Source organism: Pseudorca crassidens, chromosome 11 (genome assembly GCF_039906515.1).
Source record: "Pseudorca crassidens isolate mPseCra1 chromosome 11, mPseCra1.hap1, whole genome shotgun sequence".
Taxonomy (NCBI): Eukaryota; Metazoa; Chordata; class Mammalia; order Artiodactyla; family Delphinidae; genus Pseudorca; species Pseudorca crassidens.
This window is the reverse complement of record NC_090306.1, coordinates 68,928,997-68,954,867: the sequence shown is the minus strand read 5'-3', so window position 1 is coordinate 68,954,867 and position 25,871 is coordinate 68,928,997. Positions and strand designations below refer to the sequence as shown.

The following is a 25,871-nucleotide window of genomic DNA, read 5'->3' as shown; positions in this document are numbered from 1 at the left end:
CTTATCCTTTGAGATTTTATGCCCATATGATTTATTATAAATATTTACTACTCAAATCTGTTTTGTTACACAACTATATATATGAGTAACTCTCTTATACATGAGATTTATCTTATGTCAAATTATATTCATCAATTTAGTTTATATGTAGTTATTTTAAAAATTATATTAAATTACATTATTTATGATAGAAAATAAGTCAACATGGTACTATGTGTTGGTAGAAAAGGCAAGAGAGAATTATGGTGATGACTTACGTCGGGGTATCAACTTTGCTACTTCCAATTCTTTGAAACTAGACCCCTTCCAAAACAAGTAACAAGCAATACATAAGATTAAATTCCACTGTAACTATAGAATTGATGTGCTTGGACAACATTGAAATGTTCATAAATATTTCCCAGTAAAATGGTGGAATTTGATGGGAGGTGGTTCCCAGTGATCTGTATGTTACTAAGTGGACTTTAGTCTAGAAATTGTATGTATTAATACTTCAGTGTATAAAACAAACATCATGGGTTGTTTTATTTAGAAGGCACATGAGACTTCATAATAGAATAATGCCTGCTAGAGGGAAAATTTCCTTTTACATCTATAATAGTGAAGGATACTGCTAAAAAATTAGGAAACCTAGGTTTTGTGACTTCTGACAATATTTAATGGAAAAATACCTATTATTAACTCCAAAATAGCATTTCTCTTCTTTTTTCTCTATAAGAATATAGGAAAACAACATATTTACTGAACTGTAAAAGGAAGCGGTCATTTGGGAAAAGCTGATATTGGTTTCCACACAGTTTATGATAGAGCTTTCAGCTTTGTATTTACAACCAGTTTTCTCTTTCCAAGGACTTTGAAGAATTAAAACTTTGTGAACAAAATATAGGTAATAACACAACAAAATACATGTGCCTTTGTTTACTGAAGAAAAAAATAAAAATATTCTTCTACAGATCAAATTTATTCAGTTCTCCATGATTACAAAAAGTGGATCCAATAGCTGCATACCACTGAAATGCAAATTTTGATTAAGCCTTTTTCCTGATTAATAATTACAGAAGTATCATTTTAAATCTATCACATGTGAGCTTCACAGCATGCCTCTTTCTATTTAATCTTTTGAAGTAGAAGAAAAAGACAGCTATGAGAAACTAGCAATGCTGTCTCTTGTGCATGCTATAGAAGCAAGAGCATGGTCATGTTACTGTGGTACCATTAACTTACAGTGGTGCTGCGTTTCTTCTTTACCACTGCTTCCCTCCCATGGATCCCACTGCTTCCCTCTGGGCCTCCTCACTAGCCTTCAGGCAACGTTTGGGTGACCCATGAAGAAATGGAAAATCTTGCAGCTCCAGCAAAAACGGTTAGTCTTTACAGCTTTGTTGAATATGAAGAAAGTTATTTTGCTGCTATTTGGATGGAAAAGCTATTTTGTTTGTGTAGATCAGAGTAAATGGGGTATGTTTACATAGTAATATGCAATGATAACTAACATTTTTCATTATGGTTTTATTTCACTGACCCTAGACATTTTTAAATGAAGCCGTACTAGATTGGCATAATGTGGTTAATATAAGAGTTTGTAACATGCAAACAATAATCAAGAATTTAATGACACTTATTTATACATTTTGCAACATTGGAAAGTTTTGATAACAAATATCACTTAAAATTGAACATATTCACAGGTAATGCATGTTACCAAGCCCAATTAAATTTGTAATAGAATGTGTAGATTGAATACTCATTTTAAATATAATTATTTAGTTTCTTGTACTTTACCATTCTGAAATACAGAGCTTCCTCCTCCCACCCGCATGCAAAGTGTTCATTTAGTATTAAAAGCACAGACTTAAAAAATTCATCGTGACTCATTGTAATTGTCAGCTTTTAAAAATATATTACATATAATCATTTCTCATTTAAAGTAACAAAGTTGGGCATGCCATGCATTTTATTATGAGCAACTTATTTTTAATTTAATGTCCTTTTAATTTTATTCCTCTTTGAAAAATTGATTATCTAGTTTCTGATGAATAAAAATGCCAATGTTGTGTGCTAATTACATTTTTAGTTTGTTGTGCTTGGTCTTTTCTTGTTTAGCTTTGTTTGTTGTTGATTCTTACTGAAACCCATTCGATTACCACAAAGTTTTGTTAGAAGGATGCAGTTACTTTGTCCACTCCATTAATTTACTTTATATAAGATTTATCCATCATATGTATGTATACACATTTATGTATCGTATATTTGTATGTATATAATCAGAAATTTTTGTCATAACTTATTACATTTGTAAAATTCCACACTTTCAAGAATTAGAAAAGGTTTGGAATGACCAGATCAAATGTATCATGAAAATTCCATATGTTGTATGTGTGTGCATTTAATTAGAATAAATTAGAAACTGTGTAGGTGCCTTTTTAGTTGCCCTTGAACTGCTCTATTGATTACTGTGGATCTGAATAAGGATCTGTGTACTTATTTGTCTGTGTCTTAATTAACATTTTTAATAACAAAGCAATTTTGCTTCTACTAGAAAAAATTCACTGTATTAATTTGAGATTAATTTATCTTTATCTGCTTTATTAATCATTTCCTGCTGCTAACACAGAAAGAATCTGAGGAAGGAAGCTGGGCCCAGGTAGGAAATTCATGTGCTTTAAAACAATATCATTTAGTAGGCTATAAGGATATAAAGTAAGAAAATTGTATGTCATAATATTATAAGTCTTCACTTAGCTTAAAATTAGGCTAATCATGTATTTGACTTTATTATGTTGAATATTATAAGGTCTTTTAAAATCACCATATTTTGCAAAGAAGATGATCATCATTTTATACCTGGCCTCTTTTGAAAGGAAAATTTCATTTCTCCTTTAAAAGAATGAACTATAACTTAAATTTCTTGGAAATCACCCCTGAATATATTTAATCAGGAATCATTTATGTTGGTTGTAAGCGGGGAGGGGAGATTTCAAAAAACTTATTTGGAATCACCTATTCTTTAAAGTATAATGGAAAGTGTGTGAGAAATGGAGTTGGAGGGACATGTGTTAGCCTTGCGACTACACGTCAGAAGTCACTCCCATTTATTGAGATGGCATATGAGCTAAGCATCTGTACTTTGAACAAACATATATGCTTGCAAGGAAGCTGTTCCTTTTTCAACATTTCTGCATGTTTATTACTAAAAGAATTAATGTGTGTTATAGGTAATGTGATTCAAACTTTGACTGTAAGAAAAATTTTTGTAGTTATTACTAGGACCTACATTTAAACATTGAGTAAATTAGGGTTGCATTAGGTTTTTATTTTAGTGAGAATTTCATTTTTTAAGAACACACAAAATAAAGGGAACACCTAGATTTTCATTAGAAATACATGTTATAATTGTGAATTTGTTGTTTGATAAGGAACTAAATAGAAGACATTGTCAAATTAATAGAGATTAATAGTTTTTTTTTAAAATTGCTTTAGAGATGATGGTTGATTTTGGTTTTCATTTTGGCTTTTAAGAACAGTGGTAAGATCAGTTCATATTGTTATATTAAAGAATTAGATTGTCTTAGAGTTTGATCATGCTCTGCTTCTTTAAGTGCAGAGTCTGTATTGATTGATATCTATGAAAGACTGACTGCATCAATTTTTATAGAATACGGGCTGCATGCCTCCCTAGGTAACAACAATGGCCACATAAAGCTTCAGCATTCTATCTCTCTAGCCTTGTGCCTCCTTTCTCTATTCATTTACTGAGGTTTCTATTTTGACATCATGATTTGCCATTACACCATGGCAATGGTAATAGTAGCATTGAAGAGAAGGAAATGGTGGCGTATTGGCTAACAGATAAAAATAAAATAAGTTGAATTAAATAAATCTATCAATACAAAGAAAGGATCTTTAAGCTCAGCATTTGTATTATATCATTCATTTTAGCTTTTGAATTAAAATGCATATTTGTATAAAATGTAATTCCTTTTGAGCAAAACAAAGTGAAACTAATCATTCTCTTTAGGCAAGGACCTTGATACATGTACCCAGAGTTCCACTTTGTACCAAAATAAATCAAATATTTAGAGGCTAAATATTATTTCTACTTTGTTTCAATATACCATAGGAATTAAATATCAATTATAATGATAGCCCATACCCTCCAATTACCGTCTCATTTTATTGGCTAAGAAACTTGACTGCTATAAAACAATTCTAGTGTCCGGTTTTCCTACAGACCCTGGCATATGGAGATATGAACCACGAGTGGATTGGAAACGAATGGCTTCCCAGCCTGGGATTACCTCAATACAGAAGTTATTTTATGGAATGCTTGGTAGATGCAAGAATGTTAGATCACCTAACAAAAAAAGATCTCCGTGTCCATTTAAAAATGGTGGATAGTTTCCATCGGTACGTTTTTTCCAAAAAGTAATTAAAGTGAAAAATAAATAACTGTGTATATTACTAGAACATAAAGATATTTAAGAAATATAGAATATGTGCTCTTTGAAACATCTGTGTACATCAACTTGGCAAAGTATCTTTATGCAACAAATTGCAGGGACTATCTAATGTAGAGCTGGGTGCAAATTACATGCCCAAAGTTTATGGAACTGGAGAGTACAAAATTCTCATACAGCATAGATCTTTTTTTCCCCTGTATCTGTAGGAAATTTCATGTTTGTGATTTGTATCTATATATGTTTTAATATTAGAAAATTATTTATTAAGAATAAAATCATCAGTCTCAACTATATATGGAGTTATAAATTATATAACTTAGGGATATACTAGAAAAAAAATTTGAGAAGGAATTCCCTTCTGAAGAAAATTTTTGTTTTTGTGTAAACCTTTTAGTGCTTTTGCTTATTTGTACATTAATTTTCAGGAAAAAAAATACTGAATGGGTTATGAGACATTGGTAAGAGCACAGATAAATGAAAGGCAAATGAAAATTAGTTTTTCAAGTTGCTTATCATCTAGGGAGTAAAAAAATGGTTGTTATAATGCCATGTCATAAATGTTATGTTGTAGCCTGATCTCTTTGTAGGTTATCTGCAGAATCTGTATTATGATTATTTTATATACAGTTAGTTATTATAATAAATTAATAAATATAAATCTAGACAATTTGGGAAACTGTGTTCACATCCTGTCCAACATTTAATTAGTGATGGAAATTAAAATGGTATAAAAATCATATAGGTTAATGACTAAAGTTAGGATAAAGAGATAATAATTGAGATTCTTCAGTCAAATTTATCAAAATGTTTTGAATCTTAACACAGTTGTTTACACTGTTGGATTAAATTTAGTAGAGATAAATATAACATCCTTTTTAAAAACCATTAAAATGCTGGATGGGGAATTCATGATTTAAAAGCAGTTCAAGTGAAAAAGATGTGATTTATAGCTGACACAAAAATCTCAGTTCTGGTTAATGGCTTGACAGGGCATATTTAGACTGTGTTTATTGGCAGGCACAATAAAAGTCCTATCATGTGGTGAGATAACAATAAGAAACTGTATTAATTTATGGACATTAAATTGTTTTTGATAAAGTGGTAAAAATCTGGGGGAAAGGAAGGAATTAAAGAAATTTAGCTTGGATGAGGGAAGACTTTAGATAAGTTTTCTTATGTTTTAATATTATGTGATAGAGTAATATTTGCTGTCTTGAACATGTGCTTTTCTAGTACAAATAGGTATAGATAATAGGGTGAGTGATTTATGTTCAACAGAAAATACAACTTTGTATCACTCTCAATTGCTCTATAGTACACACGTTGTGAGGTAGTGAGTTCCCTGTCACTGAACATTTAGGGCCTCAAATTTTGTGTGGTTGCAATAGACTTTTAAATATTAGAATTTTTGATGACACACTTGTGCCTGTTTTCTATTCTTCACTGGATCAACTTTTAATTGCTTTATTATTATAGTAGAAATGATTCATCCAGAGATCAAGTTTTCTTTTTTAAAAAATAAAAATTACTCAAATGGCAGGGTTCTTGTTTGTTCTGGGAAATACACAAGCTTCATCTTTATGCTATGCTTAGCTCTGACTTAAAGCAAGTAATACTTTACTGCATATGGCATCCCATTGTCTTTACAGCCCAGTTTTCCATCTGACAAGACATTGTTGTAACAACATATATCCTTTTTATAGCACAATTTTACATTACATACAAAAATTGGGCAGAAGTTAGGCAAGACCCAGTGGTTTAACCTCAAGCTGGCTAATGTCTATGATGGTTTTTACATCAGTATTATCTGGTATTCCACTGAATTAGTTTGCTTGGGCTAGCATGACAAAATAACATAGATGGGTGGCTTAAACAACAGAAATTTATTTTCTCAAAGTTCTGGAATCTAGAAAACAAAGATCAAGGTGTCAGCATTATTGGTTTCTTCTCCTTGGCTTGCAGATAGCTGCCTTCTCACTGTGTCCTCACATCGTCTTTCCTGTGTGTGTGTACTTCCCAGGTTTCTCTGTGTGTCCAAATTTCCTCTTATAAGGACACCAGTCATACTGGATTAAGGCATACCCTGATGATCTGATTTTAACTTAATTACCTCTTTTAAGACCCAGTCTCCCATCACAGTCACATTCTGAAGTATTGGGCATTAGGGCTTCGTTGTAAGAATTTGGGGAAACACAGTTTATCCCATAACAGCAATTAATGCAGATTTCTTTCCATTTTCCTCTGATTCTGAAATATTTGAACTCAGCATTGTTCTTATTAAAATGCAGGGCTTAGAAATGAATCCAGCACTTAAGAGTAGCCTGGCCAATGTGTATGTCTAAATTTGTCTATAATTCTAAACATTTAAGAAATCACTAATATTCAGTGCTGTTTGTTCTTGAGGCCTAGAGGTTCTTTTTTACCTATTATACTCTTCCACATCCTTTATATATAATATCAGTAAGTCTTCTTTCTTCTCTCTGAACATCTCTGGTTTCTAGATTTTCTTTTCATGCTTTTCTTTGTCCTTAGTGGGACCTTTATTTTGACAGCATTTCTTCTTCAACTAATTTCCCTGTCCCCTAGAATTACCTATTTTCCCCAACTCTTGTGTTACTTCCAGATTATTCTCTCTTAAACCAAAACCTTTTATTGTCATTTTTATCCTCCTGTGAAAATTGTCCAATAATTTTTATCACCTTGATGTGTTCTACACTTACTCTGAATGCAAACTTTCCTTAATGTAACCCCATTCTCCATATAAAATCTTATTCCTCCTAACTTCCTGGCATAGATCTTCACTGTGGACAGAGGATCTATCACCACACATTTAACATTTCATCAGCCATCCTGTGTTCATGGTTTTCCATATCCTTTACTAACCCTCCCTTTGCCTGATCCTTTAAGGATCAGTCAGTTTTCTGCTCTTCCACAATAGCCTTTCCACATAGAGTTTCAATATCTGCTGACTTGTTCCTTTCACATATTTCTGTATCACTTAGAGTTGGTGGCTATTCATTTTGATATTTGATTCTGTATGTTATCACTTAACTCATTCATCTTTTTATTAATTATTTATAAATTTATTTATTTATTTATTATTTTTGGCTGCGTTGTGTCTTCGTTGCTGTGCTCAGGCTTTCTCTAGTTGTGACGAGCGGGGGCTATTCTTTGTTGCGGTGTGCGGGCTTCTTATTGTGGTGGCTTCTCTCATTGCAGAGCACGGGCTCTAGGTGTGCGGGCTCTAGTTGTGGCACGTGGGTTCAGTAGTTGTGGCTCATAGGCTCTAGAGCGCAGGCTCAGTAGTTGTGGTGCATGGGCTTAGTTGTTCCGTGGCATGTGCGATCTTCCCGGACCAGGACTCAAACCTGTGTCATTCTTAACCACTGTGCCACCAGAGAAGCCCTCATTCATGTTTTTATATTATTTTTCTCATCAGCTAAAAAGAAGAGTATCCCTTTCTTATAATTTCCTTCTTGTCTCCATAATAGTGACTCTTTTCAAAGGAGTAAAATGTTCCTTTGTCTTCAAACAATGTTGAAATAGCCTAATGGAAAACAAAGACATGTGGATGAACAGCATAATCCAAGATTAATTTTAAGACTATGGTTATTTTATTTTGAAAATATTTTTTTTTTACCCCTTAGAAACACTGTGTGCTTAGAATAACTATAATTTTAATTCCCTCCAATTCTAAAGGATTTAATTACAAATGGAATTTATTAACCTGTTGCCTGAAGAAGTAGTGCATAGTGTTGACTATGCTTAATCATCTAGTGAGTAAACTAAATGTGTTTTCTCCTTTAAAAAAAAATAACAGAACAAGTTTACAATATGGAATTATGTGCTTAAAGAGGTTGAATTATGACCGAAAAGAACTAGAAAGAAGACGAGAAGCAAGCCAACATGAAATAAAAGGTAATATGTCTTTCTTTCATATCAAATGCCTTTTTTTTTCTGGGATTTTTAGCTTTCACTTTTATGAACCTAAAATGCTGTATGCATTACAATTGTCATTAAGTACCGTAAGTATTCAGCTAGAAGAGTGTCATCATTATTTCTTTTTCATTACTTTTCTGATTAAAACTCAGAAAAGGATATCATCACTTTATAAGATAGATATCCCACTTGGGGAATATTCTTGATTTTCTGAATTGAGATTTATTCCTCTGAACCTATTACTTACATATTCTGTTTATTGTAAACATGCCTCCACATAGATAGTTTTGTCAGACTTTTAATAGAACATTCTCATTATGATTCAGAGAAACATGGTATATAATTTATTTATAGCAGTTTATCCCAGGTTTGCATCATTTGAATTCTATTTCAGTGACCAGATATTTTATTTTTGTAATATAGTTGTTGAAATTATACAGGGATTTTTATATAGAAGTTACAGAGGGAATTTTCCCCTATAAATGAGACTAGTCCATTAATAATTTTAGCTAGGAATGATTTTAGAAACATTACTAACTGCTGCAACTATTGTTTGTACAAACCAATAAGACACTTCCTATAACAGACTTTAGAAAAGTACTGTATTTAGTAATTAACTCTTTAAATGTTGAGCAGTACCTTAATATACAGGGGAAATAATTGTTTAAAAAGAACAACATGTTAGACTTTATACTTGTTAGAGACCACTTTATTTTTATTATTGTTGTTGTTGAAGGAAAATTTAATGATTAGGTATAAGATATAAATATCTATGGGACTTTTATGGGCAAAAATCATAAGCCCTTTTATGTCTATTTATACTTTTTAATGGAAAAAAGTCTCAAATTTTTTGAAGAAAATTTTGAGTAGAAGCAAAATAAACTCCTTATATTTCTGTTTACCATTACCCAGGAGTTGATACATGGAAGCATTTCATCAAATTCAATAAGTGTTTGTACATTAATTGTTCAAAGTTAGGCACGAGTCTGTTTATTGTCATCTTCACTGCCTTTAGGGCTTACCTTAGACATGAAAATAGTATATATTACATGTTACCCTTCCTTCCCATATTAAAGTTTAGCACTGTTTTATTCTTTCAGATCACCTATCTTAGACTTCTGTAATTTTCATTTGTGATAAATATTGTCAGAAATCACTTTTATCTTTGGCAGTTCTTGGACAGTACATTAGTTAGAGTGGAATGGGTTTGAATGCCTGTGAAGGTGATTGATTAAAAGTATTTTTCTATATATGGTTCATTGGAGAGTAGACAGACACACAACGGATTTCTTGTAACACTTCATTTGACTCATTACCTAGGAGCAAGAAAGTGTTCTTCCATTATCAAAATTGGGTTATTTGATTTCACTTTATTTTGGGGACCCAGGAAATTGCAAGTTGTTTTTAGAGCACTGCTGTTCAGTTGAATTGAAATTTGGGAACTAATTGGCCAAATAAAGACAGCAAAAGGAAGTCTGTGCTTGACCTAACAGAGATGTTTTAGCACACAAATAGATTTTACCCGTGGGATACCTGTTTCTGGTTTTCTTTTTTGAAGCATTTTTTCCAATTAGATTTTATTATGCTTGGTCTCATCACATGAAATGCTTCTTATGTAGACAGATGATTTGGCACTATATCAAATATTATATTAGTATTTGGCAATTGCTAGTTAGAGTGTAGCTCTGAGAAAAGCTGCCAGGATTCACTATGATTATACACAGGCAACTCCATGTGTGATGTAGCTGTGAGTGAGATCATAAATAGCCCATTTCCTGTAACTGATCTGACGACATTTACAAGAATAACTCTTGACTGTGCCTAGGGGTCTCTGTTGTTATCTGAAGTGTTAATTAACCTTGACCTTAATAAACAGCTTTCTGAAGTGAAGAGACCATGTGAATATCAAAATCTATAAGCATTTAATTTGTTGCTAGGAAACAATCAACACTGATCTCTAGACATTTATTGTTTAGGTCAAGAGGATCCTTACAAAGCTTTAAAGTCAGAGCATAAAATTTGCTTGGAAACAGATTTATAGAAAGGGATCTGATTTACAAAATGAAAAGAAAAACAAAACTGTGTTGTTCTGAAGAAGAGAATTTGGTATTAGTGTCTTATTTACCTTTACCCTGTAAATAAATGGATTATTTTATACTTATTATTTCATGAATAACTACAGATATGGCAATGGAATTTTTGGTAGACATATATTTACAGAAATATGGTAACTACAAAATATGTCATAGGCTATCAAAATACAAATCCAGCTCCAGAAAAGAACAAATACTTCCTATTTGCAAATCCATTTAGTGTAAAGAAAACTCTACATTTTTGTTGAACTATTGTCCCATTATTTTTTTATTTTTTTTATTTTTTTTTTTAAGGGCTTCAAATGCTTGGCTTTTTATTTATTTATTTACTTATTTACTTTTGGCTGTGTTGGGTCTTCATTTCTGTGCGAGGGCTTTCTCTAGTTGTGGCAAGCGGGGGCCACTCTTCATCGCAGTGCGCGGGCCTCTCACTATTGCGGCCTCTCTTGTTGCGGAGCACAGGCTCCAGACGCGCAGTCTCAGTAGTTGTGGCTCACGGGGCTAGTTGCTCCGTGGCATGTGGGATCTTCCCAGACCAGGGCTCGAACTCGTGTCCCCTGCATTAGCAGGCAGATTCTCAACCACTGCGCCACCAGGGAAGCCCCCATTAGTTTTTTAAATGTTGCATTTAGTAAAAATAATTGGAGAACTGATACTGCCAGCCATACATACCATACATACCTACCCAACTTTTGAAGTGCAAGTGTGGTATAACCAGTAGTTAGAACTAATTGGTTGCTATCAACAGCAGCTGACTAATGTAACCAAAATATAATGCCAACCAACTTACATCCTGTTTTCTGAGGTCTAATGCCTCAATGGAAAAACTAATGAATGCTCAGAGGAAAACATATACTTTAGGACTGACCAGGGAGACCCAGTGAATATATATATAATATAAAATTTCCATAGATAGTAAGGATTATTACCAAAGTCCTTTGCTTTGCTGAAGACATGGGGAAAGAAAGAGCTGAAACTCAGAGGGAGACGATAAACATCCTACTTCCTGAAGAAATTCATTCTTTGGCTGGAGCAGGATATAGTAGTGCGATTGTGGAAAGTGGGCATTTTGAGTCTTTCCTCACATGTTTCTCATTAAACCAAATCCAAAGAGAGACTTAGGGCCTTTCTTTTGAAATAAAATTGTTCAAGCCACAAAAAGAGTTAAGTAGAGGTATGTGAGGTATATATACCTTCCAGATTCATATGCAAATGCTTTACCACCACCATGGATTGGTAGAGACAAAAAGAGTACAAATTAATCTCAGGAATCTCCATTTCTGACTATAATGGAATACGTTAAATCAACCAAGAACAAGTAGAAAAACTAGATCAATCAATAAACAGCTGTTTGAAGGCAGCAGAAAGCAATTAAGACACCCGAGCCTTGAGAGGCCATGATCTTGAGAAAAAGAGGAATGTGTTGAGAGGTAAGCCTGTTCATTCTCTGCTGCTTTTCCCTGTCTTACAGAACAGGGGAGGGAACATTGTAATTTAGAGGTGACAAAGCTGCCAGGTCTTGAGGAACCAAGAACCTGGAGAAACAAGAAATAAGTAAGCCTGACACTTTATGCAAAGTTCCTCTTGAGGCATTTTTCAGTCATAAAGTCAGGGATTTATATATATATATATATATATATATACACACACACACACACACACATATATACATATATATATATGTGTATATATATATAAAACATGTCAAATAATGGGGCAAAATGAGGAAAACCAAAAGGAATAAAACAGAAAATATAAATATATCCACAAGTGACCCTGGATGATTTTTTTTCAGACATGGACTTTAAAACAATTGTGATTAATGTGTTAAGAAAATAGGTGACAAAATGGAAAATTTTTAATAAAGAGCTAGAATCAATATGTTAAGAAATGATTAAATGGAAATTTTAAGAAGCAGAAAGTTTAAACTGAAACTAATAATGAAATAAAAGATATATCAGTTGAAAATATCTGGCCTGAAACGTGAAAAGAAACAAAAGGATGAGTGATACAAAACAGATCATTAGAGACACTGGACACAGGGAGGAGTCTAGTATAGGTGTAATTGGAATCCCAGAAAGAGAGGTTAAGAGAGAATGAGGAAGAAGCAATAGTTGAAAAGATACTGGTGGATATATATATATATATATATATATATATATATATATATATATATATTTTAGCGGTACGCGGGCCTCTCACTGTTGTGGCCTCTCCTGTTGCGGAGCACAGGCTCCGGATGCGCAGGCTCAGCGGCCATGGCTCATGGGCCCAGCTGCTCCGCGGCATGTGGGATCCTCCCAGACCGGGGCACGAACCCGCATCCCCTGCATTAGCAGGCGGACCCCCAACCACTGTGCCACCAGGGAAGCCCCAAAGCAGCACTATTCTTAATAACCACAGTAGAATCCACCCAAATTTCCATCAACAGTAGAAGGGATAAATTGTGACATAATCATACAATGGAATACTAAACAAACAAGCTACTGCTATTTGTCATAGCATGGGTGAACCCTATACTGAGTGAAGATACATATTGTACGACAGCATTTATAAAAAACTAAAAAATCAGGCAAAATTAATCTGGCGTGAGCATAGTCAGAATATTGGTTATTGTTGAGGTGAGGATAATTGAGAAAGGATATGAGGGGACCTCTGTGGTGCTGAAGTATCACTTTATTGCTTTGATGTTATACACAAGAAAATCTGAATTGGTTATAAATTAATGCATTAGGACAAATTAGTAATGCTTTTGAAAAACTTAATATATAAATACTCTCCCCCCCCACACACACACACAAAGAAGAAAATACTAATAAGATTTTTGCAGATAAGTTAAATTGGGGAAATGAACAGTTGAAGTTGAAGAATAGTTCCCAAAGTATTCTTTATACTTTTTCCGGATAAGGTATATATTTCATTCTGAAAGAAAAAAAAATTAATAGGAAAACTTACTTTTACTGTACTAGTAAATTATGGGTTTCATTTCCCTTTCTAGAAATGAAAAAAAGTTTTGATTCTTTTTTTAGAAAAAAAGTTTTAATTATTTTCTCATTTCCCCTTAAGTTCCTCAAAATTCTTTCTTTTCAATGGAACATTCTTGTCCTTCTGACTGTTTTGCTGGCTATTATGTAGTATTATGTCCACTCATAATGAGAAGGAATGGAAAAAGGATAAAATATACTTTGATATGTTATGCTCTAAAAAGGTATATATGACATTTTTCTCTAAAGGTTTTAGTTTTAGAAAATAAAATTCAAAGTGTTTTGTACCTTAGTAAAATATTGCGTTTCAACCTAAAAGGAAAAACAACTTATGACTTGAGAGTGGTTGATTTTTGGATTAGTATGTGATTGAGAAATAATGGATTGACAAAATAGTAGGGTAAGTATCAAACTATTGAGTGCCTGTTCTCTTACTATTCTGTTCTCTGACTTATTGCTTCAGATGGGAAAAAAAAAAGTTTCTTCTAGCCTATACACAATAGTTAGGTAGTAGTTTAAAAATACTCTGATGAAGAACCATTTTAGATTGTCATCTTGCTCTCTTGACTGAAGAGCTGTATATGGACACAAATAAGAAACGTCCCCATCTGGTGGTAAAAGCATTGAACTTCAGACAGACCCCTAGAGCTCCAGAATGAAAACAAGAAACACTCTGAGACATTATGTTCCATGTGATGGAAATGCTCTCATTTCAGTGATAATAAACACTCTTAAAATCACAATTTTTTTTCTGGGCTAAAAGTAGAAAGGGTTAGTTATTAGAAAGGTAAATACATGTAACACAAGGAGCCAGCTGCACTAGGGAGTGGATAAAGAAGCCAGCATAAATGCTAACTTGGCCAGACGCCTGTGGCTCATTTCAGCCAGCAGTTTTTATTTACTATGCAAAATACTGCAGCCTAAAATGATGCACCTCTTTTTCTAGATGTGTTGGTGTGGAGCAATGATCGAGTTATTCGCTGGATACAAGCAATTGGACTTCGAGAATATGCAAATAATATTCTTGAAAGTGGTGTGCATGGCTCACTTATAGCCCTGGATGAGAACTTTGACTACAGCAGCTTAGCTTTATTACTACAGATTCCAACACAGAACACCCAGGCAAGCCCCTTTGTGCTGTAGTTGCACTGTGTCCTGGTTTATGTAAGGACAAAGTAAACTTTTAGGAAAAAAAAGTCGGCTGTATATTCATGATTCCTAATGGGAGTTAGTTCAACGTTTGATATATGTCACTGGGACTTTAATTTCAAGCTACTGGATTTCTAGCCAAAACAATATCATAAAATTAAGTTGAAAGGGATTTAGAAGTTATGTGGTCCAACCTCCCACCTGAATGCCAGATTCCCCCAATCAATATCCCTGACAGATGGCCTTTAGTCTCTGCCCCTCTGAGGGGCAGTCATTTCTATTTACATCTCTGAATTATACAGACACTCAGCTCTGGGTGTGCCATTGTTTCCCAAGTCTGGATAATTATTTGAATTGCTGGAGTTCCTTAAAAACTTAAAATAAAACGTGCAATCTACATCACAAGCCTAAGAAATCAGATATCAAGAGATAGGGCACAGGAACCCTAATCATTTAAAGTTTCCCCAAATGATGATGATTGGCCAGGTTTCAGAACTACCTGCATAGACTTGATAAAAATGTGGCAGTCTAACTTTACTTTTTATTTCATTTTTGTATATTTCAAAGTTTACATAAAATATTCAATTGGAATAAAGTAACAAAGTGAGGTCAAACCCTTTGACCTCAGACGTTTATGTGAGGCTGTCTCTACTGTCCACAGACTGAAGAAAATTGCCCTTCCTTGTGTTTATAGTTTAAATTTACAATGGCTTATAGATATAGAGGATGAAAAAAATGAGACCCCTGTAAATAAAACAGGGTATTGGAATGTTTTCTCAGGTAAATATAATCACTATGATTTTTCAAATAAAAGGTGACTTCAATGATGTTAACTCTAATCTGATCTCGACAGGCAAGGCAGATTCTCGAAAGGGAATACAATAACCTCCTGGCTCTGGGAACTGAACGGCGACTGGATGAAGTAAGTCTTTGTCTGTCATTGTCATTCAAAAGGGACCTGGGACAGTACAAGTAAAATGGCTTTCAAGGACTAGTGCTCAAAATTAATCAGATGCTTGTTCTATGGATAGAATCTAGAATTTTCCCCACTATTATTCTTAAATATTTAATTTTACTAATTTGATTTGGAAAGAACATTATAAATTCATATATATTATCATATCAGCAGTTAGAAACACTAAGAAGTATTTCAAATTCAGACATTTTTCATGAGCTATGACAGCAAAATAATGTTGAGCAAAAATTTTTTTAAATTGTAAGTAATGGCAACACTAGCCCTAATAAATTCAGCTCTTTAATAAGGGATGTGCTTATTTCTTAAATATCAGTATATCTTCACAGGAAATTTTAGGATATTAAAAGGAAGAAAAAACTTGCTTTCAATAAATGGGAAGTTTTTGATTATTTTAGATATCAATATTGTGTTTTCCTTAAAAATATATGAGTAACATTTTAACAGTCAGGAATTGAAGGTTATATTGAGTGTAAGAATCTCTACACATAGTAAATGCATGTTTAAATGATTTGGAAAATAGTAAACATGTAAGTAGTCTCCCAAGATGAAGGAATACAAGGGACATTAGCACACTCTGTGCATTGATAAACTATGCATTTTAATATTCCTTCTGAGGTTTTCAAGGATCTTTCTGGAAGAAATGGGGAGGAAACCTGAGTATGAAGTGGAAAATACAGTGATGCATGATTCTGTGTTGCAAAATGCAGGTGTTTCTTGGCTGTAAAGAAAAGCTGATTAAAATAGTTTTGTGAATGAACACAGCAATTCCTAAAATGAGACAATAATTCCACATTCAAATGGGCAGGGCAGGTGATCTTGGTTTTATAAAACCCAAGCTGTCCTTTTCAGAGGAAGTTAGATAAGCTCTACAGTCTTGACCTCAGCTAACTTCCTGTAAATTCATACTCCTGTCCAATCAGGATAATTATTAATATATTTTAAAAACAGTTAATATTTAACTGATTTTAATTTTATAACTTTGATGATCTTTTCAATCCTTATTCTTTTTTTAAAATTTGTTATTGAAGTATAGTTAATTTACAATGTTGTGGTAGTTTCTTGCGTACAGCAAAGTGATTCAGTTCTCTCTCTCTCTATATATATATATATGTATATATATATGTATATATATGTGTGTATATATACATATATATTCTTTGTCACATTCTTTTCCATTATGGTTTGTATTTTTTTTAATTTTTCTTTTGGTTTTTATTTAGCCATTTAATTTTTTTTTTAATTTTAAAATTTTGTTATTGAAGTATAGTTGATGTACAATATTATATGTTATGGTGTACAACATAGTGATTCTCAATTTTTAAGGGTTATACTCCATTTATAATTATTATAAAATATTGGCTATATTCCCTGTGTTGTACAACATATCCTTGTAGCTTATTTTATACATTATAGTTTGTACCTCTTAAGCCCCAACCCTATTTTACCCCTCCGCCCTTCTCTCTCCCCACTGGTAACCACTAGTTTGTTCACTATATCTGTGAATCTGTTTCTTTTTTTGTTATATTCACTAGTTTGCTTTATTTTTTAGATTTCACATATAAGTGATATCATATAGTATTTGTCTTTCTCTGTCTGACTTATTTCACTTATACCCTCCGAGTCCATCCATGTTGCTGCAAATGGCAAAATTTCATTCTTTTTTATGGCTGAGTAGTATTCCATAGTATATATACATGCAACATCTTTTTTATCCATTCATCTACTGATGAACACTTAGGTTGCTTCCATATCTTGGCAATTGTAAATAATGCTGCTATGAACATTGGGGTGCATGTATCTTTTCGAATTAGTGTTTTCATTTTTTTCAGATATATACCCAGGAGTGGAATTGCTGGGTCACGTGGTAGTTCTACTTTTAGTTTTTTGAGAAACCTCCATACTGATTTCCACAATGGCTGCAGCAATTTACGTTCCCACCAGCAGTGTACAAGGGTTCCCTTTTTGCCACATCCCCTCCAGCATTTCTTATTTGTGTTCTTTTTGATGACAGCCATTCTGACAGGTGTGAAGTGATATCACATTTTGGTATTAATTTGCATTTCTCTGATGATTAATGATGTTGAGCATCTTTTCATGTGTCTGCTGGCCATCTGAATGTCCTCTTTGGGAAAATGTCTATTCACATCTTCTGCCCATTTTTTAATTGGGTTGTTTCTTTTTGTTGTCGAGTTATATGAGCTAGTTATATATTTTGGATATTAACCCCTTATCAGTCATATCATTTGCAAATGTTTTCTCCTGTTCAGTATGTTGTCTTTCTAGCTACTATTGTGGAATGCTCTATTTCTCCCTTCAGTTCTGTCAGGCGTTGTTTCATGTATTTTGGGACTCTGTTGTTAGGTGCACATAATTATATCATTTTGATGAATTGACCCTTTTATCATTATAAAGTATCTCTGTCTTTAGTATATATCTTGGTCTTAAAGTCTATTTTATCTAATATTGGTATAGACATTTTACCTCACTTGTGGTTACTGTTTGCATGGTGTATATTTTTTCATTCTTTTGCTTTCAACCTATTTGTGTCTATGCATCTAAAATGTCTCTTGTAGGGAGTGTATAATTGAATCTTGTTTTTTTAATCTGGTTTGATAATGTTTAAGTCATTCACATTTAGTCTGAATGTTTAAGTTATTTATATTTAGAGTAATTATTGATACGGTTGGATTTCTCTCTGCAATTTTATTTTTTTCTATATGCTTCATGTCTTCTTTTGTTCTTGCTGTGCTTCTGTTCTTCCTTTACTGTCTTCTTTTGTGTTAAATACTTTTCTAATGTACATTTTAATTCCTTTGTGGTTTCTTTATTATATTTTTGAGTTACTAGTCTCAGTTTGTTCTAGAGATTATAATATGTAATTTATCACAATATACTTCAGATTACTACTAACTCAATTCTAATAAATTATCAAAACTTTGCTCCAATATAGCTCAATTCCCTCCTTACCCTTTGTGCCATTATTGTCATATATATTACATCCATGTGTTATAAATCCAATAATAGTGTTATAAATAGTTGCTTTATATGTCTTTTTAAAAATTTAAGAGCGGAAAGGAGAAAAAATGTATTTATAGAATTTTTTTATATTAAACCACATATTTATCATTTATGGTTCTTTTCATTTTCTTCTGTGGATTCAAGCTACTGTCTGGTGTCCTTTCCTTTCTCCAATATAACTCTATTCCCTCTTTATGTTATAAACCCAACAATTGTTTTTTAACTCAGTTAAGGGAATAAAAGAGAAAAATATGTTTGTAGTGTCTTTGTATTTACCTATATAATTGCCTTTTGCTCTTTATTTATTCATGTGGATTCAGTTTACTGTCAGGTGTCATTTCCTTTTACCCTGAAGGACTTCCTTTAGTATTTTTTATAAGGCAGGCCTGCTAGCAACAAATTCTCATTCTTTGTCTGGGAGTGTCTTTATTTCACCTTCATTGTTGAAGGATACTTTTATTGGACAAAGACTTCTTGATTGACAGGATTTTTTTCTTTCAGCACTTTGAATATGCCATCTCATTCCTTCTGGCCTCCATTGTTTCTGATAAAAAATTAGCTGTTAATTTTATTGTGGTTCCCTTGTATGATACATCAGTTTCTCTCTTGTGTTCGAGATTTTCGCTGCCTTTTAACAGTTTTACTATGATGTCTACTTGGACTTTGGATGTGTAGATTAATATTTTTCATCAAATTTTTGGACTATTATTTCTTCAAATATGTTTTTCTGCCTAATTCGCTCCTCTTCTGGAATTCCCATTAAGTGTATATTGTGTGTTCCATGGGTATCTGAGGCTCTGTTCATTTTTCTTCATTCTTTTTTTCTTTGTTCTTTAGACTGAATAATCTCAATTGCTGTATCTTCAAGTTTGCTGATTCTTTATTCTTCCAGTTCAAAGATGCTACTGAACCTCTCTAGTGAATTTTTTTTTAGAAATGGCTTTTATTTATTTATTTTTGGCTGTGTTGGGTCTTCGTTTCTGTGCGAGGGCTTTCTCTAGTTGCGGTGAGTGGGGGCCGCTCTTCATCCAGTGCGCGGGCTTCTCACTATCGCGGCCTCTCTTGTTGCGGAGCACGGGCTCCAGATGCACAGGCTCAGTAGTTGTGGCTCACGGGCCTAGTTGCTTCGCAGCATGTGGGATCTTCCCAGACCAGGGCTCAAACCCGTGTCCCCTGCATTGGCAGGCAGATTCTCGACCACTGCGCCACCAGGGAAGCCCCGTCTAGTGAATTTTTAATTTCAGTTGTTTCACTTTTCAATTCCAGAATTTCCATTAGATTCTCTCTCTCTCTCTGTATATATATAATATATATATCATATATATAATACATATCATATATAATTTCTGTCTCTCTATTGATATCCTCTATTTGATGAGTCTTTTTTTGTTTTTCTTTGCGGTACGTGGGCCTCTCACTGTTGTGGCCTCTCCCGTTGCGGAGCACAGGCTCCGGACGCGCAGGCTCAGCGGCCATGGCTCACGGGCCCAGCCGCTCTGCGGCATGTGGGATCCGCCCGGACTGGGGCACGAACCCGTGTCCACTGCATCGGCAGGCGGACTCTCAACCACTGCGCCACCAGGGAAGCCCATTTCCTTTTTTCTTTTAACATCTTTATTGGAGTATAATTGCTTTACAATGGTGTGTTAGTTTCTGCTTTATAAGAAAGTAAATCAGTTATACATATACACATATCCCCATATCTCTTCCCTCTTTCATCTCCCTCCCTCCCACCCTCCCTATCCCACCCCTCTAAGTGGTCACAAAGCACCGAGCTGATCTCCCTGTGCTGTGTGGCTGCTTCACACTATCTATCTGTTTTACATTTGGTAGTATATATATGTCCATGCCACTCTCTCCTTGTCCAGGCTTACCCTTCCCCCTCCCCGTATCCTCAAGTCCATTGTCTAGTAGGTCTGTGTCTTTATTCCCTCCTTGCCCCTAGGTTCTTCATGACCATTTTTTTTCTTTAGGTTCCATATATGTTTTAGCATACAGTATTTGTTTTTCTCTTTCTGACCTACCTCACTCTGTATGACAGACTCTAGGTCCATCCACCGCCCTACAAATAACTCAACTTCGTTTCTTTTTATGTCCGTTATGGTTTATTACAGGATATTGAATATAGGTTCCTGTGTTGTACAGTAGGGCCTTGTTGTTTATGTATTTTACATATAGTAGTTTGTATCTGCTTTTAATCCTTATTCTTAATTGTTGAATCAAAAAGATAGTCTGCATAAACACATACACACTTTTTTTTTTTTTTTTTTTTTTGCGGTACGCGGGCCTCTCACTGCTGTGGCCTCTCCCATTGCGGAGCACAGGCTCCGGACGCGCAGGCTCAGCGGCCGTGGCTCACAGGCCCAGCCGCTCCGCGGCATGTGGGATCTTCCCGGACCGGGGCACAAACCCGTGTCCCCTGCATCGGCAGGCAGACTCTCAATCACTGCGCCACCAAGGAAGCCCCATACACACTTTTAAGTACAATTATTATCCTTACTTAAAAGTTGGAAAAATAATTTTAATAAAAATTATTAAAGATCTGTCATATCATAACGATTCTAAAATGCAGACTGAGCTGAAGTAGAGGTCCAGTCAGAGACACAAGTCAATGTGGGTTCTAGTGTTGCTTCTTAAAAGTAATGAACAAGTTGAAAGGCCTATATGGAACGTTATTATCTGCCTTTAAAATATGCTACCTCTTTTTATTACTAAAAAAGCACATGATTTTATCATTCAAACCCTCTAGTCGCTTTTGTCTCAGTTTTTTGTTTGTTTCTTTGATTTTGGTTTTGTTTTTTGAGTGTGAACAAAAATATCTAAACAACTTAGCTGGAGCCAGAATAGACTTGTTTCTGGGGCTGATCGCATTCAGATTCCACTGAAATGATTTGAGAAGTGTTCATGTGCTGCTACAGACAGAGGATATCCTCAGCTGAGAGCATATCTTTCAGTCTCCTCTCATGGAAACCTTTTCCTGTGATGTTGTTGCTTATAGTTCCCATTAACTTTCTGCAGTAACACTATGTTGAAAGAACAGAAGTTAAGGAATCATGATTTAAATTCTCAACTTACTGGCATATTTTTGAGCCCTTATCTCAAACATTATAGGAGCTGTACATTCCTACAATGTAATGTAATGTTTTATAGAACTGAAGAAAATTTATGTTCATGCAACAACTTCTCCAAGATACAAGAAGTCAGAGAGGCCACAACTGTGAAATTCTGCTTCTTTTTTCCATTTATAAACAAACATTTGGAGTCTAAGGCAAAGTCAAATACAGCAGTTGAGAAGAGTAGCAGAAATCTCTTAAAGTGTAAAATGGCTATCAAATCTAAACAAAATTTATATATTAATAATAAGGATTCTAAAAGAAAAATGGATAAATGTAATTACATAAATGATTTTATTTTTCCCAGATTAACCTTGTATGCTACTTAAATTAGTAGTCTATGATGAAGAATACTTTATAGTGTTTCTTATTTATAACAATAATTTAGGTTGAATATCTATCTATATTCTCTATGCCCAAATGAAGTCACCTGAGCTAGCAGAGTCAACCACACATATTTAACTATAATTTTAGGGAGTAGACAGTCCTTCCTTAGATGAAAAACTTAGTGATATAAGAAGATAAGATCTGTGTAGAATGATTAATATTTTCCTTACATTAGAAACAAAGAATATAATCAGTCAAATGGTAAATTACATATTGTTGCTTACCAATTCAGAGAAAATAATGGTTTGTCTGCAGGTACAATGTGTATGCACAGAGAGGGAAGATTTTATGCAATTAAGATATAATAGAATCAGCAACAAGAATTACATTGTAAAACAGCAGCCAGAGTTACATTATGCTTTTAGTGGCATCTAATGAGCACATGTATTTATTAAAAGGAAGGTGACCATTTGCATAGGTTTTTCAACAAACTACAAGTTAATTCTGTATCAGCTGAAATCTAGCAAATGACAAATTTAGTTTCTTACACAGAATATAAATTATCGTATCCCATATGAGCCAGGCTGTATCAAATATAGATTTCCCATAACATATATCTTGTATACATAAAAGCAAAATCCATGAAATAATCAAGTGTGTGAATCAAATAGTGTTTACCCAATACTTATTCAACTAAGTATATCATCTCATAACATAAAAACAGTTGGCATGAAGTGCAACAAAGTATACCCAAAATTCTTTTTGGAAAAACTTTGGGGTTTTATTTTAAATTTTCAAAGATTTTACTTTCATATATGTTTTAGATTCGAAATCATATGAACTTTTTAATAAAAACATTTCTATTTCACATATCCTGCATTCTCATTTTGGAATCAATATAACCCTTGAAATATAGTATTCCATATGTATACTTTACAGACTGAATGTAAATAATCAGAGTTACATGTTTTAAGCACCTGGACTAGTTTACTTGTTTTCATTACATAAAATTGTATCTCTGTACTGGCAGAGTGATGACAAGAATTTCAGGCGTGGGTCGACCTGGAGAAGGCAGTTTCCTCCCCGTGAAGTACACGGAATCAGCATGATGCCTGGGTCCTCAGAAACGTTACCGGCTGGATTTAGGTTAACCACAACATCGGGGCAGTCAAGGAAAATGACAACGGATGGTACAGTAGTTTTGCATTTCTGCTTATAAAGTAAAAAGCTTGTTTAGCAAATGCCGTCATTCTCTGATCTTGCACAGCTTTCTGGAATTGATTCTTTTCTTAAGTTGGTTTGCTCTGCTTGACGTTTACTTTGCTTTCATCAGACCATACTCTTTTGTAAGCTGCTAATGCATGAACTCATGGCACTTTATTCATATTTTAAAAATAATTTAAAATATCCTAAAAAGGACTATTTTGGCTAATGTCCACATCTAGGAAGAAAAACATCTGCATGATTTGTGTTTCTTTACTCTTCTATTCACCAAGTAAATAATTTGTTTAGAGGATGGATTTGGACTAAAGGTCCTTAATAAACAGAAATTAACTCCACTGTCACCCTACATGCTTGAATATTGCAAGTTTTCTATTTCATCTTAAAAACTCAGACTCATCAGATATTCTCACCTATGACCAAGGCAGAAGGCCTTAAATAAACAAGCACAACCATGAGAAGAGAATTAAACAAACACAAAACCGACAGTAATTTCCCAATTAGTATTTCCTTCTGTGGACATTAGACTTGTGTTATATACTTCACAAAGGAAAACAGCCATTCTGGAGGAGAGACAAATTTGAAGTTGTAGTCACAAAGTTATGTCTGTCTGGTAAGCATTAAACAAAAAAGCCCCACTCTCTTTATTGAGACAATCACCTAGAATTATTATTTCTTGTCAAGGTGATAGTTATCATGGCCCTTAAAATAAGTTCCAGTATAAACCATGATCTTTGATCTATATTCCATGATCTTTGATCTATATTTCTTCTAAGTTGTTACTATTATGGAACACATTAGCAAAATTCACGAGCAATTTAACATGATTAAAATGAGTATAGAAGCTTTTCAGTATTGGAGGGGAAGACAGTCCATCATACTGAATTCTCCAAGAGCAATCTTTGCTTCAAAAACAGGAGCACCCAGGGGAACTGTTCTTGTTAACAGACTTCATCTAAGGAGGAATACACAACTTGAAAGCTCAGGTGAATCACACTGGAATAAATTTTCTTTAGTAGCTTGTCTTGAGAAAAGGAATATGAGTGGCTTCTATCTGAGAGAAAGAAGGTCTATTAATATGTTCAGATCCCTTTATGCAGGGAAAATGAATCTTTCTCATCTGAAATTTTGTACTCAATCATCCAAGTCCCTCTAAAGCCCTTTTCTCCATTTGCAGTTCCTTCATCAAGACTGCAGAGGTTAGACAACTCCACTGTTCGCACATACTCATGTTGACAAGCCACTCAAAGGAGGCAGCACTGACTTGCTGTGAGTAGTTTTCCTTGGCTGACAAAAAACAAACCGCCAAAAAAAATGTAACCTACATAGACTAGTAAATATACACAATACTCTTCGTTGTGGCGAAGAGTGAGAGAAGTGAGAGAACCCCTTTGAATTGCTAGAGAGTGGAAAGTTCTTTATATTGTAACTCTTAATCTAGGATTTCCTATCACCATCTGTCTGCTATGGTTTAAGGCCCACCTGTTGGAGGCCTGTCACTATCTTATTACACATCAATGGGTTGCTACTACACTGGTTTCTACTTTTTCGTAGCACTTTATATTGATGCATATAGCATTTTACTGATGAGAGTTTGGCACTTACAGAATAACACACTTTTAAGTGAGTATTTTATATAGGGGAAGTTGAAATAGGCAAATAGTATTTTAGTAAGTACCCAGAGTCAAATAGTGGCAGAATCAGGAAAATGATTTGGAGGTGATTTCACATTAAAAACAAAAGTATAACTGAAAAATCTGAACTTCTGGTATGTTGTTTTTCATCAATCTGATTAATACTTGTTGAAAATGTATAGGAATTTTAAGTATCTGGGGTTTACAGCAGATAGAAACCAAGTGAAATAACATTATAACAATGGCGGACAGGACAGAAAACCATCCTATAAAATCATAAGCTATAAGGCATTTGTACTTTGAGAAATACTAGTTGATGGAATCTAATTCCAAATCCATATGAAAATGGAATTTTATTGGAAACCGGTCTTAGTAAAACTGTTTTCATAGAAAATAAATGTCAAGAACTCATAAACATTTTTTAATCTACAACTGTGCTTTACCAAAATATTCTACCATTTACGATGAATTAAAATTTTGGAGAAACACTTTTTAGAGCAATATTTAGAACCAAGTATGTGCACAGGGTTGGGGAGGGGAACAGCTCATCTTGTGCTGTTTATTCATTGCCTTGAACTAAAAGCTCCACACAATTTACTGATGGTCTTTGGGGCCTAATATAGGAGCTGATATGCTGCCTTATTTGGGTCACTATTTGAAGCTGCCGATGATAAAACAAAAAGCTTTCAGATAAGAGATCTAATTTCAGAATGTAAAACCCTAACATTAAAATTTTAATTATGGTATACAATTTGGCATCTTATTAGGCATGATCTAAAATTTGTAATAATTTGGTTAAATAAGAGGCTTTCCAAAATACTGTTTGTAATAGTTTCTACACATAACATGATAATTTACCAGGAACTAGGATTAGAATACTTCACTAATTTACAAATGATTACTTAATATGTTGAGTAGTGCTTGCTTCTTAGCTCTTGACTGATGGGTAGAATTACT

General features: G+C 33.9%; 1 protein-coding gene across 18 annotated transcripts in view; it reads left to right on the top strand.

Moving 5' to 3' along the window:
* PPFIA2 (PTPRF interacting protein alpha 2) overlaps nt 1-25,871 on the top strand; it is a 476,082-nt gene that overhangs the window by 448,130 nt on the left and 2,081 nt on the right. For 7 of the 18 annotated variants that reach the window (XM_067697442.1, XM_067697443.1, XM_067697439.1 and 4 more), the window contains 8 exons: nt 1,301-1,363; nt 2,615-2,644; nt 4,214-4,407; nt 8,281-8,378; nt 14,423-14,598; nt 15,479-15,547; nt 23,090-23,249; nt 24,458-24,549. In XM_067697442.1, coding sequence (XP_067553543.1) covers nt 1,301-1,363; nt 2,615-2,644; nt 4,214-4,407; nt 8,281-8,378; nt 14,423-14,598; nt 15,479-15,547; nt 23,090-23,249; nt 24,458-24,516 — 849 coding nt within the window. In that variant the 3' untranslated portion in view covers nt 24,517-24,549. The remainder of the gene's footprint in view (nt 1-1,300; nt 1,364-2,614; nt 2,645-4,213; nt 4,408-8,280; nt 8,379-14,422; nt 14,599-15,478; nt 15,548-23,089; nt 23,250-24,457; nt 24,550-25,871) is intronic. The other 11 variants (XM_067697456.1, XM_067697440.1, XM_067697457.1 and 8 more) reach the window with 4 other exon arrangements.